This window comes from Heptranchias perlo, chromosome 25 (genome assembly GCF_035084215.1).
Source record: "Heptranchias perlo isolate sHepPer1 chromosome 25, sHepPer1.hap1, whole genome shotgun sequence".
Taxonomy (NCBI): Eukaryota; Metazoa; Chordata; class Chondrichthyes; order Hexanchiformes; family Hexanchidae; genus Heptranchias; species Heptranchias perlo.
In genome coordinates, this window is record NC_090349.1 from 10,159,347 (window position 1) to 10,178,941 (window position 19,595).

At 41.4% G+C, this 19,595-nt stretch overlaps 1 protein-coding gene across 1 annotated transcript; it reads left to right on the forward strand.

Annotated features, from left to right (window-relative positions):
- Positions 1-12,532: 12,532 nt before the first annotated feature.
- LOC137341999 (immunoglobulin lambda-1 light chain-like) lies at positions 12,533-17,727 on the forward strand. The gene is made up of 4 exons (XM_068005569.1): positions 12,533-12,641; positions 12,828-13,138; positions 13,401-13,434; positions 17,143-17,727. Exons 1-4 carry the CDS (start codon positions 12,593-12,595, stop codon positions 17,466-17,468), a joined length of 720 nt encoding a protein of 239 aa, XP_067861670.1. The 5' UTR covers positions 12,533-12,592; the 3' UTR covers positions 17,469-17,727.
- Positions 17,728-19,595: the final 1,868 nt, after the last annotated feature.

Genomic DNA, 19,595 nt, shown 5'->3' on the forward strand with positions numbered 1-19,595 from the left:
TATTCGACTCAGTGTTTGCTGAACCAGACTGAGGGGAAAAAAAGAATCCAGTTCATCAAAACCACAAGCAGGGACACTCTTCTGGGTGACATCACACCGACACATCCACGTGCCCTTGATTAGGGTACTGCAAGATAAATGGCGACTGGTCTCTCTCTCTCTCTTCCGTCCTGTGCTTCTCAAAAATTGTTATTCACATTGCTGGACTCCTTATGAGACATGACCAAGGTGTACATATTCTCAACACAGAAGACGTTGCCCTTGTCTCGAAACCTGCAATGCAAACAGCTTTCGGCATTACGTTGCTCAGCCTGTCGTTCTGCATTCTGGGTGGTTTTAACTTGGCTATTTTGTGATCCTTAGCTGCTCTCCTACAATACCTAGCTATCTCCTGTTTATAAGCATGTGCTGTTTCTGCATTAAGATGCCTAACCTAAACGTGAATAGTTTATATAGTTTATGTGTTAAAAAACACTTAATCTAAACGTAAATTTATATGCCAAAGGAACTAGTTCCTGACCCCTTATCCTTTAATCGAAGCAGCCAATTCCAAGTTCAGGGCTTTCTGTGGCAGTCTCTTAATTAATAATTTGAACCAACACACTGTACCAATTAGAATTATGCGGACAATTATCTGGGCTATGACTAAAATTATTGATAGTATTCTAGCCCATCAGTGCTTCCCTATGTTATAAACCATCTCCCAACATGCAGGAGTCCCAAGGTTAAATGTCACCCTATTTTAATGTCAGCATTACGTTATTTCATATGCATGTCAGTCTTTCAATATTAGGGTTTTTAAAATACAGAAGTAATCCAAGAAATGGTTTCCTTTACTACTTCTCAGTCTTAATCTTCACCGGCCTTTGGTTACCCCACATGGCCTTATCTAAGGTCCTAACCTTGTTTGCATCTCAAAAGTTTCTCCAGCCATTTGCTCTTTTAATCTAACTTTCATTTGGTCAATTTACACATCATGATACAAACAACGAAAATCATAATACAGCTACAGTGTACCATATTATCATGGAAGTAAAAGTTTCTCCAGCTCTCCTTTCACCATTATCCATCTTGTGGATAATTCCTGCTAAACATTATTTCTTCCTTGCCCTCAGTTGTCCCAATTTCATTTTTAGCTCAAAAGAAACCAACCCTGAATTTTGGAAATCCAATTTCTATGTCCCTCTTTTTAATTATTCGGTTTCTCTATGTAGCACGTGTCAATGTCTTAATTGAAAGGTTTTCTCACTCTCCTGAGCCACATTAACCACTTCATGTCACGCTGTTGTCAAGGAACTGAGCATGTCTGAGACCCGTTCATTGGTATATCTTCATCATGCATTTCTGCATGCTAATTGCCTCACATTTGAACACACCGATATCCCAAGATCATGCCACACTTGACATCAGATACAAACAATTTCTGGGCTTTCAGGTTATCTTATCAAAAGATCGGGGGGTGTCTGAACGTCTTTGCTTATCTCCCTCTGCATGGTCCCGATGTCTTGGTTCGTGGCAAGGCTATCCAATGTACTTACTTATTGTTCAGTATAGGCAAGGATACAAACATCTCCAAGTGAAAGCTATCAATTAACTACTCTCACCTACACGTTCCTGGCTTTACTCGTGGGTGCACTCACACATCTTTCATTCACCTAGGGCAATGACCCTAGACCTATTTGGTGCTGTGCTTTCTCTGCTTCTGTCACATACCTTCAATCAAGTCCTCGTACCACTTTACACATCCCATTAATTTCCATTCTACTCATTCATGAATCCTGTCCAATACAATATTATTATTAACCCTTAAAACACAGATTAAATGTAGCCAACTTGGTCCAAGTTGTACTTAACCTCTTATTGTACCTTTTATTTCCCAAAATTTCCAGCTATACGTGCTTGAGTACAATTATATCATTTCAAAATTATCCCAATTCTAGAGAGCAGTATTGTTGGACTGACAGCACTTGTTAATGTTCAATTGTATTTCCCCAAAATGCTTGCTTCCTTGATACACAGCACTGGGAAGGAACCACTTAGACGGGACTGTTGGTTCCAAGTAAAATATGATTTTCTCCTTAAATTGCAGGTGAATTATCCCCTTCAACTGCAGGTAATTTTTCCCTTCTTGAGTGCTTGAACAGAAACTCATATCAATTTATCTTATTAATTCCAATTTCAGAAACAAATTATGTCCAGGCTTGGTGGTTTTACAGTAGAGGCAGAAGTGCTTGTAATTACTTTTGGGGGTAACTCCCATATCTCCCCCGCACCCCAGCCAACTACCGCCCCACCCCCCCCCCCCCCCCATACACACACACATACCACCACCACCACCACCCCACCCCCACCAACCCCAGGGCTCTGTCTCAGAAGATAACAAATGAACTTGAATCGGTTAAATCCGAGCCATTAAGAGGCAAAGTCTTAATCCAAATCGTCACCATGCTGTAACATTTGATATCTGCCCATGTCTGCAGATAAGGTCTTAAATTCTTAACACCACTGGATCTCTGCCTGCACCAACACTTATCAAACAAAGGTTGTTCTGTAACTTTGTGAAGCCACCTTTATGTCAAAGAATTACTCTCGGTAATCCTACACCATCAACACTCATGTGGTCCTGAAAACCATGGTCCCCTGTTTTAAAAAGAAAGAAAGACAGAAAATCTATTGTGGCTCTTCTTGAGAGCCCAAGTGGTTCATTTTTCAATTGATGATTTCCTTCTGTCACTGTGGGGAAATATCCACTCAAATTAAGAAATTTAAAATTTAAAAATGCCCAATATATGTTTACATTCAACAATGTAAAGGTTGTTGCTTGGTGAAGTGATTAACTTCTTTGCAGAAAAAATTACGACGGAGCCAGCTATCATCAGACTCATGCAGCTTTCACGCAAATTTCTTTCAAAGCCCAATAAAAAAGAAACAAAAAAAGTCGTTGTGCCATTAAAATGTGCACAAAGATCCTAATACAAATAAATTCTCGATAATTCTAAACACATTCGTGTCAGGGAAGATAATATTTCAGTTTGTTCATCTCATTTTAAAAGTGTAGGTTGTGCCTGGCCTTTTTATCTACAAATTTATTAAAGCAGTGTCCAAAATTTATTAACTCTTATTTATTTAGTCCAACTACAAGATTTCTTCAGATTGTTACCATAGAGACAGCATGAGATCCATTAATCATCCTTTTTTCCTGGACACTTTATTTGACCACAGAGTGGTTTTAGTTTGCGAACAGCTGTCACGTTCCAGTATGACCAAATGATTAAGAAGTATTTCACCTCAAGCGTCCCAAAATTTTGACACATCAAAACACGCTCTCCGATACTCAACACAACTCCAAACACATCAATTACACTCGACACTAACCCCTTATCTAATTCAAATCATTAAGCATTTAAGAAATTCAAAATGTCAATTTTATAAGTGATAATCCCATGTCCGGAACTAGGGATTCCAACATAATTTACAATAACCAGAATTTCACTGTAGGCACAATAAAAGTCTGGAATTTACAATTTAATAGGTTAGATAGCCTTAATGACTCCAATTTTAATTCAGCAATATCTTAAACTAAACACAATCCAGAACAGATAAAATTATCAAAATATCACCTGCTTACTAAAACCCAGTAAATTACATCATTTTTCATTTTGATCTTTCTCCAGATGCCTTTCCAAATGACTGTAAAAATGCTGAATATAACTAAACATAACCTTAGCCTTCAGAGCTGAATAAAATCTTTGTAACATTACACGAAAGGGAAAAACACATAACAAGCATTGAAAGGGAGCGTAGCCCAGCTACAGCGAAAAGAGAGCACTCACACAGGCTTTTGAACAGACAGTACGCTGAAAACAAAGGAACTTCACTTATAACTAGAAAAAGGGCAGGATCTTTCCCTTTCTCCTTCTGTGTTCCATCATAGACTCCTTTTTTGCTTAAACCAACTTTCTATATCTGATGCTTGCTACTTAACCTCATTCTGTGTATATTCAAAACTTTAAGCTCACAGTCCATATTCTAGTTAAGTCCCTTTTGACTCTCCTCTCTGTCCTTTTTCGTAAGGTCAGCCATTGTTCTGGTGGCCGCTGTCAGTTCATGTTGTTTACCCTCGGGCTCCCTTTAATTCCTCTTTTCGTCCTCATCTTTCAACCTCCTTTCTCAACCACCCTAACCCTTGTAGTTGAAACAACAAAACTCCTCTTTCCAAACAACCTCTTTAATTTTCTTCTTTACCATGTCTTTCTTCTCAGTCTCCATTTCCCCAAAACATTTGCAGGCCTTCCATATCTAGGCGCAAGTTCTTAATTTTCCTTGTAAGTATTTCACTGTTCTCTCCACCATTGTTTAAATGGTGCTCCCACAACTAGCAATCTCATCTGCCATGGCTAAACACACTCGCATCTTTTTTAAAAACTTTTTTTTGGCAAAATCGTGAGTCCGTGTGAGGATATAATCTCTCGCCAGTTTAGCAACCCCTCTTCAAAATCGTGAGTAAACAACTCACACCGGTACAGCCCCTGGACTTTTACGCAGGTCTCTTATGACCAAAAACATATAACAACACATGTCTTCCATGGCCAAAAACGCATAATCCCCACTTTGCCCATTAAGAGGTACATCAACCGAGACACCTATACTTCATACAAAACATAACCTCCTGTCCCTCATTGGAGTGACAAATGTAAGTTGTGTGTTTGTGGTTCGGTCTTTAATCAAAAAGGTGGGGAGTGAGTCTTGGTTCAAGCATAAAGTTTTATTAAGAGTTACAATACAAGATAAGTATCAAAAGATGTTAAAATACAATAGTACAATTACAGGTACAATTATAAGGTGTTGGTATACAACCTGGCCAAAAGGTTTACACCGACAAGTTTCCTGAGATGATCAAACTCGACCTGCGATAAGATATTGAGCTGTCCAATTGTTCCAAGAATATTCTAACGAGTACATTTAAGTCTCTCTCTCTCTATATATATATATATATATGTTTACAACCACCCATTAGTTCTAACAGGACCTCGAGCCCGCTCTCCTCCCTTTTAGGCCCACACATCAATCAATCTGTTGACTCCTGCACATTCCATGCCAATACAGAAACAGGCAACTAATGGTTTCCGATGACATGATGCTCCATAAACATTAGATAATGATGGAGACATGAGGCTCAATTTTCAAATTCATAAGGGGTGTGTTGGGGGCGGGAGGGCATTGAAAATTGCCACCTTTCTGTCCCGCCAGCAACCCGCCTCCAACCCGCCCATTTTCGGTTTTCACTGGGTTGGGACGAAGAGCGGGTGACCAGCCCACTCCCAGGAGGCGGATCGGGTCTTAAAACTTCTGAAGGAGGCATTAGGCCTCCATTTTTCACCAATTCCCGATTTCAACCCTGGCGGGCAGGGAATCCCCGGACTTTTGTTTAATGCCTCGTGAAAGGAGGTGAGAAGGCCTGAGACCAACAGGTAAGTGCCTAGAAAGGCACAGCTTGTGGGCCCAGAGGAGCAGGAGTGCTTTCCCCAGACCCCCCCAACAATCACGGACACCTGACTCCCAATCATGGATCCCCCTCGATCACGGACCCCTGACCCCCAATTGTGGACCCCCCAACCCCAACCCTCCCCTGACCCCGATCCCAATCTCCTGACGCCGGACACCCATCCCCCGACCCCGATCCTTCCCCATCACTCCAATCCTCCAAACTCCGACCATCCCCCTCAATGATCGCAGACCCTCGCAATGAAGCCTGATCCCGACACCCCTCCCCCTGTGACTGACTCCGATCCCTCCCCCCATGAATTGCAACCCCCGTGCCAACCTATGCCCACCCGTGCCCACCCATGCCCCCCTGTCCCCCTCCTCACATCCATAAAAACAAAGTCTTACCTGCAGACTTTCCTGAAGACCTCCTCTCCCTGGCTGGTCTCCCGTCCGACTGAGACCAGCCTGTCTATCAGCCAGTCAGTCGGATAGGAAACCGACAAAAAAATAAAAGACATCCTTATGTCAAAATCTTACGGACATCCGGGAAACCCGTACAAATGGGTTTCCTGACCTCAATTTGACCTCCCCACTTCCCGGCTCTGTTTTAAAATCACCCCCATGGTGTCTCATGATGCACTGTTATGACAAGATTTAAGCAATCTTTAACTGAAGTTGACAATTATGGAGACACAGTTTTGTTCATGCTCTTAACAATCTTTAACGAAATGCTTCCAAACATGCTTTTCATAACTTATCTACCTGGATTCCTAATCCATTTTATGTGGAGCAGCGTATTCCCATTTAGACTGTACGCTCATCCGTTATTTTAGTATCCAATATGTCCGACTTCACACTGTTACCTTAAACAGCATCTGTCATGGTTCCACCAATTCTTTCTATTTACATCATTTTGCAAACTACTGCTCTCTTCTTCACAATTCACCATAGATTGTAGCTGAATATCATATGTAAACCGGGTTGTAGTTCCTTCTTTTAATACAAGTCATTTATAATGTGGTCAAAAGCTGGGGCCTCAGCTCTAATCGCTGTGGAACACAATTTGCCTCTGTTCACCAATGCCAGGACCATTTCCATTGTAGCAGAGAAAGTAACAGGGAGATTTACAAAAGTTTTTTTTTAATTTATAATTTTGAAGGGTTTTGATAGAATAAATGGGGAAACATTATTTCCACTGGTTGGGGAATGAGTGACAAGGGGCATCAATTTTATATTGTCACAGGGAATAAGGAGAGAGGTTCTTTCTGCAGAGGATTATTGAAGTATGCATAGCTTTGGCCATCAAGAGTGGTTGAGAAAGAAACCATTGCATCTCTAAAGCGAAAATTGGAAAAATATTTGAAATGCGAGAGATACAACGCGGTGTGGGAAGAAAGAGTAGTGGGATCAGTTGTTGAATTGGACTGGCAAAGAGCTAATTACGCCCTAAACCTCTAAATAAATCCAGAAAATTACGAGTAGGACAAGGGGACACCGATTTAAACCAATACAAGGGAAATTCAGGATTGATATCAAGACGGTTTCCTTCAGAGGAAGAGACTTTCAGATAGAATAACAAAGATGATAACTCTGGAATATTTTAAGGAACAATTGGATCGGAGCAAGAATTTAGACTCTTCAATCCTAAAAGGATAGTAAAAGAGGTCCTTTCCATTTATGTAAGATGATGTGGAGATGCCGGTGATGGACTGGGGTTGACAAATGTAAAGAATCTTACAACACCAGGTTATAGTCCAACAATTTTATTTGAAAATTTGGTTATAGTCCAACAATTTTATTTGAAAATCAAATTTTCAAATAAAATTGTTGGACTATAACCTGGTGTTGTAAGATACTAGCATTAAAGTTTCAACTACAGCACGACTTCAAGTTAAACCATCACTGCAGAGCAAAGGGAAATGACTGAGTCTAAGGTTGTCAGGAAGAGATTGTTCACGCAAAGAGTAACTAATGCCAGTAATGATCTTTTGGCTAATGGATGGCAAACATCTGGAATCATTCAAAAGGCAGTTAGAGGCTGTGAGAGTGGGACAGTTAGTTCGTATGAAAGAATGAGCTAGACTGGTTCAATGGCCTCTCTCATCTTTATTTATCTTTGTGAGAAAAAACATGGAGATGGAGAGGGGGAGAGTCTGAGAATTGTAATATGAACATATATTTGGGTTCGAAGAGAAAAAAAGCATTGGCTAAAGTGTAGGAATGGTTTAAGAAGTGAATGATGAGATGAGTTGGAGAAACTTGGATGACACCAAACACGTGAATGGAGAGAGGGTCTAGAGAATGAAAGAAAGGGTGGGCTTGGGCATATAATTAGGCAAGAAAAGAAGAAATTGAAGTCGATATAGGCAACAGATTGGGAAACAGGTGGTTAAGGATGAAAAGAAGTTTTTATATTCGGTAAAGACATAGGAAAGATTTTGCATTTATATAACGTCTTTGACGACCTCAGGACGTGCCAAAGCGCTTCACAATGAAATATTTTCGAAATGTAGTCACTGTTGTAATGTAGACAATTATTATATAGGTGTAAAAAGAGAGAGCAGGTTGAAAAGAAATTAAGGCACAGAGAATAGGGATGAAGGCTGCGCAATACGAATGTAGGAAAACTTGATGAGCTAGAAAGAAAGTATGAAGTACTGGTGAACACAAGAGACGGTGAGAAGTAAAACATTAGCGCTTGCATTATGAAGAACTTTGTTGAAGAGATTAAGGACAGAGGTGGATCGGCATAGAATAGAAAGATAGATGCGAAAGATTGGATTAGGGAGATGATGGTTGGTCTGGCTAGAGAGCTGACATAAAACGAAAGCAATGATAGAGTGGGATAATGGAAAAGCACAAGTTACGAAACAGATCAGACAAGACTGGAAAAAGTACAGGGATGTGTGAAGATAGGAGGTGGTAGCTGGCGAAAATAACAGGGCGTGGTGCCAACTGTTATCCACCCCTGAGAAATCTAACTTGTGGACTTTCACTGAGATGGTAAAGGTGTTTCCGTATGGTCTGTGAGGTGTTATAATTACAGAACGGATTGCTTGTTCATTCTAAAGCAAGGCTTCCACAGCTTTACCGTTTTATTGTCCAGCCTTTGTTTGGTAGAGTTACTTGCAAATCCAAAATTTTCAACCGAAACTCTGAAATGCCAAATATTAACAGTTCTGGTCTAACTACATGCTAATATTTCCCTTCTAGAAAAATACAGGCAAGTTTTAATAAATTGTCACCATGCCATTGCCCCATCGGAATGTCGAAAATATTGACATCCCAGTAATGCATAACCTGTGTACGTTAGTAGGTTATTTTGTCAGATTCTGGGATTTTGCTGCAACGTATGAGATAGAGTAGAATTTCTTAAGCTTTTCTCTCTGTGGGCCACATAAGTGCGTCGATGGAGCTTGAAGGAGAACAAAGTTTAAATGGATGTTCCCATTAATTTGCATATATCGCAAGTTACTGATAGTAACAGAGCTTGGTGTTCTCATTAGGATTTCTTCACTAATCAAGCAACAGTTCCACAAACTTCCAGATCCACAACATCCAAACAAGACAAAACAATAAATAAGAAAATAATCACAAATAAGATTGGATTGCCTGAGCTTCAGAGGCCTAATTACGACCTTGACAATGTTAAGCGAGGGAAAGAGAACGGGAGACAGAGGAGGGAGAGTTACAGGGATGGACAGAGAGAGCACAGAATAAAGGACATGTGCGAATACAGGAATGATATATTGGTGCAACGAAAGTTGCCAGACGTTTGCGTAAGAGGGGTAAGTCATCAAACAAGAATGGGAAGGAAAATACTCGTGTGGCCATGTAGGATAATAACAAGAAACTGCTGCATTTCATGACTATCCATTCATGTTGTTTAAGCATCGTTGCCTAATTCAAAATGCCGCCAGAGTCGATATTCAAGCCAGTTTCCGCTGTGTGACGTTTACGTGCCTACTGGGTCAACGCCTCTCCTGGCAGATTTACCAGCTACAGCCGTTGTGAAAACCATTTCCGCTCGGTCAGGCCTTCTTACAATGCATCACTCATTTCCTCGTGGGGTACAACTATGGATAGTTTTTTTTGTCATTTGGTCGGTTGATTTGTCTGTTGTGTTATGTTTACTGCTTCCTGTAGCTTATGTGAGCTCTTCACAAACGAAAAGTACAGCACAGCGATCTTACAATAATCAATAACGCAATAAGATAAGGGGATCGAGGCAGTAATACTGTATTCCACCACAATGTATCCTTACCTTGAGGGTGATTGTACTGGAGTAGAATCCATGTGTAAAGCAGGGCAACAAAACTACCACAGTAAAATGCAAAAAATGCCATAATTGCATTTCATTTGATTATATGATAAAGGTTGTAAGGTGTAACGTTTATTAATTTTTCTTCAAGTTGTTCGAAAAATAATTCTTATTTTTCAAAGTACGGATTGCGCAGCTGAAATAACTGACATCAACGGAACAACGTTAGAGTAACTGCATATATATATTATTTGATTACTTCTGCATTCACAGTGAAAATTGGATGTCTATTTGTTAAATATAACTACAGTATTTGCCTATCCTCTTGATCCGCTGTTTTACCAGAAGCTCACGGCAATGCTTATCTCTGAACAGATGCTGTCCAGGGTGTTCCCCTAACCTCAAAATGGATACAGTTGCAGCAAATGGACTGCAGTAGGTTCGGAACCGAAACATCAAACATTCGCAGATGTCATTCGTTTTAAAATAATAATATTATTAGTAATTTTTATGTATCCAAATTCTCCGTTTTATTCAATGTTCATATATATATATATACATATGAGAAGAACCTCGTCAGTGTTAATAAATTGGAAACTATAACTTGGAGAAGTTATACAGTGAATCACTTAAACGATGGTTTGTTCAATTCAAAAGCCAGATTTTTTGTGTGTGATGACCAATACACGATTTACAGCAATTATAACATTTGTGTCGCATGGATTATTTTCGAGTTTGCACTAAACATCTAACCTAAACGTGTCACTTCTCTACCCTTTCTCTCCATCAGCGGAAGATCTGTGTTGATCTATAATACCTTGTGAATGTTACATCAGGACATCTGTGAAACGGGATCAGATAGTATGAGGATTATCATTTCTGAGATTATTAATGCCTGAAAGCCCAGAAATTCTGCAACTCATTTTTTGGTGGTAATATATAAATTCAAGCAAAGTCCAGCATTGTCACAGCAAGGGAATATTTAGGGAAAGCTAACATAGTACATACTCATAACATCATCTGTGTTTCTTATCTATCCAGTCATAACCAGAGAATCACCTACAATGGCTCTTCTTCTGGTTTCCCCACTGTTACCTCTGGAGTCCCCCAAGGATCATCTACATTTTGCCCCTCAGTGACATCATCCAAAAACACAATGTCAGATTCCATATGTACACTGACGACACCCTGCGCTACCTCACTATCACCTCTTTTGACCCCTCCACTATCTCTCATTTGCCACACTGCTTGTACAACATCCAGTACTGGATGAGCAAAAATTCCCTCCTCCGAAATATTGGGAAGACCGAAGCTGTTGTCTTTGGTCCCCACCGCAAATTCTGTTCTCTAGCCACCGACTCCATCCCTCTCCCTCACCACTGTCTGCAGCTGAACAAGACCATTCGCAACCTTGGCATTCTAATTGACCCTAAGATTAGATTCTGACCACATATCCACTCCATCACCAAGACCATCTACTTCCACCTCTGTAACATTGCCCATCTCTGCCCGTGCCTCAGCTCATCTGCTGCTAAAACCCTCATCCATGCCTTTGTTACCTCTAGACTCAACTATTACAATGCTTTCCTGGCTGGCTTCCCATCTTCCACCCTCTGTAAACTTGAACTCATCCAAACCTCTCCTGCCCCTATCCTAACTTGCACCAAGTCCCATTCTCCCATCACCCCTGTGCTCGCTGACCTTCATTGGCTCCAGGTCCAGGCACGCCTGGATTTTAAAATTCTCATCCTTGTTTTCAACTCCCTTCATGGCCTCGCCTCTCTCTATTTCTGTAACCTCCTCCAGCCCTACAACCCTCCGAGATCTCTGCCCTACTCGAATTCTTGCCTCTTGTGCAACCCCGATGTTAATCTCTCCACCACTGGGGGAAATGCCTTCAGCTGTCTAGGCCCTAAGCTCTGGAATTCCCTCCCTAAACCTCTCCGCCTCTTTACCTCTCTCTCCTCCTTTAGGACGCTGCTTAGAACCATCTCTTTGACCAAGCTTTTGGTCACCTGTCCTAATGTCTCCTTTTGTGGCTCGGTAACGCTCATGTGAAGCGCCTTGGGACGTTTTACTACGTTAAGGGAGCAAGTTGTTGTTGAGTACATTCCATCCGTTGACCATTCTACAGCAGAAACACCGGAGCGTCTAAATGAGAAAATAATTCCCTCGCGTGCGTGACGCTTTGCTTCAAATGAGTGCCAGCTGATTTAACAGAAACTTTATATTTTGGAGTTTATTTAATTTCAAATGAAGACTATATGCATTGATTTACACTTCCGCAAAACGGAAATAACACACTTAATTGTGTTTACTGAAAAATGAGTAGTTTAAATGTGCGTTAAAGACAGCTAACATTTATGTATATTTTTTCTTAAAGACAACGATCAGCATGAATGAATTAAATGATTAAAGTTTCTAAATACACTGTGCGGCTGCAGTTACAAATTCAGAGCAAAGAATCGTCTGAGATAGTTGATGTAAGTGGCCACTCTGTAAAATACATTTGGTCCAAATTTCAATAAATATGCTTTCTACAATATTAAACTATTTGGTTTTAACTGAATGCAGCATCGATACCTAAACTAGAAATATCTCATGCAGTTTAAAAGGCCAATTCTGTGATCTGAATTGTCCTTACTTCCTGCTTTGAAACGTTGTGGCTGACGTAATTGGTTACTAGTTATCGGTGGTAGTCCAGTCGTCCAATGGGCACTTTCAGGAGGAAAGCAAGTTTGCATATCTAATGAGAAGGCGACATTTCATTTGTCTAGCCTTCGATATAAAGGACATCGAACAATCTGAAAGATAGCATTTCCTCCTTTCATCGGGACCTTTACGATGGCAGCTGTTGCTCTTGTTCTCCTCCTGCTAATGATTGATCTGACGTGTAAGTGTCTTGGAGATATTTGTAATCGTTTTTACCATAAAGAATTGTTAAAGTGGATAAAAATTATGAAGCAAAAGCTTGATCCAAACCTTTTCTGATCTGAACGAAATGTTCTGTATCAGTGCTAAATTGTGTAAGCCCTCGTTGATAGGTTGATTTTTAATAACAACATATTTTTTTTTAAAGATACGAGCGCGCAGGTCAAATTGATACAACCAGATTCAGACTCCACTACACCAGGACGAACCGTTATCCTAAACTGTACAGTCCAAGGAATCAGCCTCTCAAGCAGCTATGTGTACTGGTACCAACAGAGGCGTGACAGTGCCCCAAGGTTTGTCCTGAGAGGCACCGATACAAGAGGCGACGGCATCCCAGACAGATTTACTGGCCGGGAAGATGAAAGTACCAACGTTGGATATTTGACTATCTCGAACGTGGAATCGAAGGACGCCGCTGATTATTACTGTGCAGCATATGACAGCAGCAGCAGCAGCCTCACACGGTGGCAGATCCACTGGCTCCTTCAATACCAAAATTCTCCACAGAACGACCTCTAGGATTTACATGGACTACTGACATTGTGGTCAGCAGCTGACCCAGTTACTTTACCTTTATGATTCTCTCTTGTTATTACTATTTTTTTTAAGCTGGTATAAGAATGTTTGTACCCACCAAGTATGAATTCGTCCTTCCATGGACCTCCCCTGAGTTGCACAGTTGGAACGGTTTTATACGGCGCTGTACCACCGTGGGTGGTACTTCGGTAGCGGGACCAGGCTGAATGTTCTGGGTAAGTGACATATTTATCCTTCATAAAGTAAATTGCTTGTAAGATGGCGAATTTAAATGCGGAGTTTACATTACTTTGTTCTTTTTTCAACTAAGTTATTCTTTCCGAGACCCGACCAGACCCCGAATGGCCTAATTTAGCTGCTTTCAAACACGAATCAAACTATACTCAGACACTTCCGTTGGTCTTTTCAATGAAAAGTGCCAAATTGAAATTCTATAAAAAAGAATAAGTCCATATCCAATATACTTTCGATGTAACCGTTCCCCTTTGTTAGCTGTGCCCTGTGACAGAATCAGGGTGTAAAAGCGGCTTATCAGTGGAGGACGCAATACTAAGCAATCTTAGCCACTTTCCAAAACCCCTTCTTCGTGCTCCCCAATACGCAATGTACATATTTGGACTATAACCTGGTGTTGTAAGATTCCTTACATTTGTCCACCCCAGTCCATCACCGGCATAGATAGACCCGAACTGTTGTGAACCGAAACGTAACTTACAGCGTGAAATGAATGGGCTGTAGTGTACATAGGGGCTAACAATCTATCCTTTTATCACCAACAAATGGCATGGTAATGCCACTGTACATTCGGGTCTCTTCCCTAGGCAGAAAAGCACCATGCTATCGGACTATGTGGTTCAGGCTAAAACTCTTCATTGATTTTAAGACAGACAGGTATTGCAGAAGGAACAATTAACCTGCAGATAAAATATCAGTGCAGGACTTAACTTTCCCTGATACTTTTAACCATTTCCAATACTAAATTCTTACGAAGTCCCTTTTTGGAGTCCTTACAACTGTTTCCCAGAAATCAATAACGTGGGCAAGTCTAGCTCCAAGGAGTTCCATCTGACCGTGGGAGGCTGGAAAATGTTAATTCGAGAAATGGCCAATGGCTTTTGTAATTGTACTGGGTCCAGGCAACTTCTGATACGTCAGTTCAAACCAGTCTTTTACTCGTATTACAAGGCTCTTTCAATTAGCCCAGATCTTTTCTCAGCAGGCGGTTAATCATTAGCATTTATTTCTATCACGGGCTGAATGGAAATTGGTAAATTGGCTGTTTGATGAGTTTTTTTTACATCAAAATGCAACCAAACCCCATTGGAATGTCACGTCAGGGCAGCCTTTTATGAATCAATATCCTCAACCACCCGCCCCACTTCATCCTATTGCCCACAGACCGTATAGAATTTCTGTGGCAATTGGGGTAGAATTTCCGCGGAGTTTGTCCGATCTCCGCCTTAACCTCGGCGGAAGTTCAACGGAAAAGCCGTAAACGTTTCTCCGGCACTTATGCCGATCCTGCACCGACGTTAAGGCGGGAGATCGGGGCAATTCCAGGTGAATGACTCCAGACAAACGCTAATAATTGTGCCACAAGCGAAAAGGACAAAGGAACGTGTAACAGAAGCAGCAACTATCACTGTTTTGAATACAAGAGGCCTGGCCTAGCTACAATTTAAATAAAAGGATATAACAGACATTTTATAATTGAAACAGAATAAACCTCATTCCGTCACTGTTCCTCTCGGGCAAAACGTGCAGATTTCTTTTTCTTAATGCAAGATCAATCTGACATAGCCAATCAGTTAAAGCTCGAGGAAAGCTTCACACTGTCGCCCTTTTTTTCCTGAATGGCAAAAAATTTCCTAACTTTTTTCCTGCTTCTCAGACACATACCGGTGAGAGGCAGTTTTGTTATTTATCTATTGAGGTAGCTGTCAGCTCATAAAGATACCTCATTGCTGAAACCAATGTATCCAGCTTTCTCGGTTCTCTCAGCTCCTCTGCAAAGTTTCTTTTAATGCGAATTATAATAACCGTGTTTGAAAAGTGTTGGCGAATCCCACCGTTCAAAAGCATTGCATTGCTCGTACAAGGCTGATCGTTGGCGTAACCAAAATCCGCCACTAAAGCAATACGGGCTGTGTGGCAGCGGGAAAGATTTGAAGCTTCATCCACAGGTTAATCTTCCTGCGACAGCACAGGGGCTTTTTAAAATCTGTAATGTTGATGGGGCAAAACCGATTCTTGGATTCTCTTCTACGGTAGGTGTCGAGTTTCCGCCGGAATTGTCGCCGTTTCAGCGGCACTTTCGCAGGACGAACGGGGACAACCCCAGCGAAAATTCACCCCTACACCCCAGTAACTTATGCGAAGGTTCTCCTGATCTCCCGCTGTGATTTCGGTCGAAATTAGGGCGAGAGACTTGGGCAACCGCCAGGAAATTCAACCCTTAGCAGAATTTGACAGTAGTTGTATGATTCGAATGGATAGTGTCCCATGCAGCTTGCTTAGGAATTTTCTACATTTCCTGGCCAGTAGGTTGCATTTGAACATATTACTGTGCGGGTACTGAGTTAAAGAGCTTGGCCCTGAAATTACACCATGGGATATTAGCAGTAGAAAATCTCTGCGCTATTTTAGCGGAGGTGTTAACCCAAATATTTTTAAAAGGCGAGCGACTCCGCTAAAGCAACCGATGGAGGAATTTCAAACGAACGCATTAAAAGCATTTCTCCTGGACCTGCGAGAGACAGAGGCAGCCATACATAATTGAAAAATCCGCTCTAGGTAACTATTGCAAACATTTTACAGAGATTGCTGCCAGTAATCTTAGTGGACATTCATCAAACTCATCTTAGCGAACTGAACAATGCATAGAAAATTCAGTCTAGAACACATAATAATGATAATAACTTAAAAGATTTCAGACCCTTAAAGGATACGATATTTATAGTATTCTTTGATCAAAACCACTAAGAACACATTTGTTACAATTTACGTTATGTTTTTGCCGAAGCCTTTGGAAAACTGGAAACCAACGCTCAGGACAATTCTGAATTGGTGTCTATGATTATATCACATGCTGAAGCAATCCTTGAGTTAATTGTTCATTCAACGTCAGACTGATGAAGAATTCTATATAATGCGCAATTAATAATGATTGCAGATGTCTATAAAAGTCTGGCCATACAATAAAATTAATTAAAGGATATATAACAAGGTTAACAGGAATAATACAGTAAAGCACAAAGGATTTCCCTCATGTCAGTTTAAACTGCCTGGACTAAATGTATATTAAATGAGCAATGTAGAGGGAATTTGCATCAGTTTTCAAACAATGCTAGGCCTGAGGAAAGTAAAATGAAACACACCTTCAGAAACGGGACAGACATGTTTAAAATAACATCGCTGCGGTAGAAACGAATTTTCTGCTTGAAATGTTTCACAGAAATAATCAAAGTGTTCATCGGGAAACTGGCAGGGGTTGAGTTTCCGCAGGAATTGTCGCCGTTTCAGCGGCACTTTCGCAGGACGAACTGGGAGAACCCCAGGGAAAATTCACCCCTAAACCCCAGTAACTTATGTGAAGGTTCTCCTGATCTCCCGCTGTGATTTCGGTCGAAATTAGGGCGGGAGACTTGGGCAACCGCCAGGCAGCATGGGCCCCGGGTGTAATAATCTTTTTCCTATTCATATTCCTATGTTCTGCTTGCACACGCTGTCAGTTGTATCAAAGAACCATCTATGCGTCCAGGTGCAATTACTTGGAAAGGTAATGACGCGTAGGTACAGGACCCACACACCGCAACACGTTGAATCACACACATTCCGTATTTAAATGGTGTAGTTAAAACATAATTCAAATACACTGGTCTTTGTAAATCAACCCAGAATTAATGCGATCCTTTCTCTTTTAGGTCGTCAGCCAGCCAGTCCCACTATGTCGCTTCTTCCTCCAGCAAAGGATCAGATCGCAGCCAACGCGGCGACCCTGGTGTGCTTGGTGAATAATTTTTACCCGGATTCTGTGAAACTTGTGTGGAGTGTTGACGGCAAAGTCAGAGACGCGGGCGTCCAGACCAGTCCGACCTTACAGGACTCTGACCAGACGTTCAGTGTGAGCAGTTATCTGACCCTTTCTGCCTCCGAGTGGAACTCACACGAGCTTTACTCTTGCGGGGTTAAACACGAAGCTCTCGGATCCAAACTTGAACAAAGTATCAGGCGATCAAGCTGCCTGTGATTAAGAAATGAAATGTATTTAAAATAATCTTCTAACGCATCTGTATTACTGTTTAAAAGAACTAGTGGGTTTTTCTTGTTTTGAAACTCATCCAATGAAATATCCATTTTGATGTTGATTCTTTTTTTTAAAATAGTGATACCCTTTTTGCTTTTTGCATGTACGTTTTACCAATACATTTGTGTGAAATGTATCAGTGATGTCTTACTTTTAGTCCTGAAGAAATAATAAAATATCAAATACAATATGTTGCAATCCATTATAACGTGATGGCCAAATTCATGATGAAAAATACTCACCTGTCTATCTCAGTACTGACCTGATGTATATCTCCAGTGCTTTCTGTTTTTATTTCAAAGATATACAATAGTTTTATACATTGGGTTCCCGATGTTATCCTACACGTTCTTCTCTCCCCCGACTGGGAGAAAGGGTTCACCGGTACTAGTGAAAATACATAAAAACTTCATCAAACATTTAATAGACATTTTTGGCTTTTACACAACAAAAATTAATTTTTGGGTCTCTTGGTGGAAGTCAGGCAGATCCATGAGAGGAAGAGCTGGCAGAGGATTAGAGCTTTTATACTGCTGGCAATTCCGGGGAATTCCGTGCTCCCTGAGCTGGGATTACTTTTTAAATATTGCAGTTCATGCTGTAATACTGCAAGGTCCCCCATATTACAGTAATGATATTTCTCAGAAGTTGAGTACTTTATTACTGGAATATTAAATATATATATATTTAATATTCCAGTAATAAAGTACTCAACTTCCAATATATATATATATATATATTTAAAGTTCCTGCTTTAAAAAAAACTTTCTATTTTTGCTGTTTGAACATTGACATTCTGTGTTAATAATGCTCTATAAATTGACTTGTTTGTATCAATGGAGCAACTGCGTCAACACTCTTGCCTCTGAGTCAGAATGTTGTGGGTTCCAGCTCCCCGGAACAGTTTGAACACATATTCTCGGCTGACACATCAGTGCAGTACTGGGGGAGTGCTACACTGTTGGAGGTGTACTTTTTCAGATGAGATTTTAAACTGAGATCCCGTCTGCCCCCTCAGCTGGATGTAAAAGATCCAACAGCACTTTTCAAAGAAGAACAGAGTTCTTCCAGATTCCTGGCCAACATTTCGCCCTCAACCAACATCATTAAAAGCAGATTATCTGGTCGTTTATCTCATTTATCTCATTGCTGTTTCTGGGCGTTGGCTGTGTGGAAATTGGCTGCCAGGTTTCCCTACATTACAACAGTGCCTACTGTTCAAAAGTACTTAATTGGCCAGGAGGCAGACATAGAGCAGTGGGTCAGTGGAGCCTGACATGCCCTCGGCTGAATTGAGGAGGCACATGGTGATGGAGCACCAGAGGGGGATGATTTCCCTGTCCTCCATCAAGGACATATTGAACAACCTTGCTGGCCTAGTCTCAGAATCTGCTGTGCAGATCTGTGACATCATTGGACAGGCGGCAGTTGTAGCCCAGGAGCCCATCCAGCAGTTGACTCACCAAATGACTGCTGCCTTGGGCCATCCAGCAGGTCCCTGCAAGAGGACAATGAAATAGAAGCCACGGCTCCCAACTCGATGTAGGTTCAGGCTTCTGCGGTTCAGGCCTAAAGAGACAGACTGGAGTTCATCATAAGAGATGGCTTACAGTCCAACAATGAGACCTTACGGGCATCGGAGCTGCCATCATTCCACCCATCGCGCAGTTGGTGAGCTTGTTGATGAACTCCGCATTGGTGGGTTGGCACGTAGGGTCCATGTGGCTGATGCTTCCATCTCCATGGGTGGCAGCATCACCCTGGACTCCAGCCTTACAGCAGCAGGCATGTTGCCAGCTGTACATGGTAGGCCACATGAAGCAGCTCAGATTTGCAATCATGGCATGCAGGCAGCAGCATCTTTGCTCCAGGAGCAGACGATTATAAGAGTCGGTGCGTTACAGGCACATGGCTCATTTCTTCACCACACCACAGGTAGACGTGCCATCCACAGTGGCTGATGGACAGCATAGGGGGGCAGCAGGTAGACGAGCTTGTCTGGGAATGGCGGCCAAGCAAGGTGCCTTGAAAGAGCAAGGGGATTTTATTTCCTGTGTCTACCACCTCCAC

Coding starts and splice junctions, on each gene's coding strand:
- LOC137341999 (XM_068005569.1), top strand. CDS start 12,593: ATGGCAGCTGTTGCTCTTGTTCTCCTCCTGCTAATGATTGATCTGACG. Junction 12,642..12,827: donor GCTAATGATTGATCTGACGT/GTAAGTGTCTTG, acceptor TTTTTTTTAAAG/ATACGAGCGCGCAGGTCAAA. Junction 13,435..17,142: donor GACCAGGCTGAATGTTCTGG/GTAAGTGACATA, acceptor TTTCTCTTTTAG/GTCGTCAGCCAGCCAGTCCC.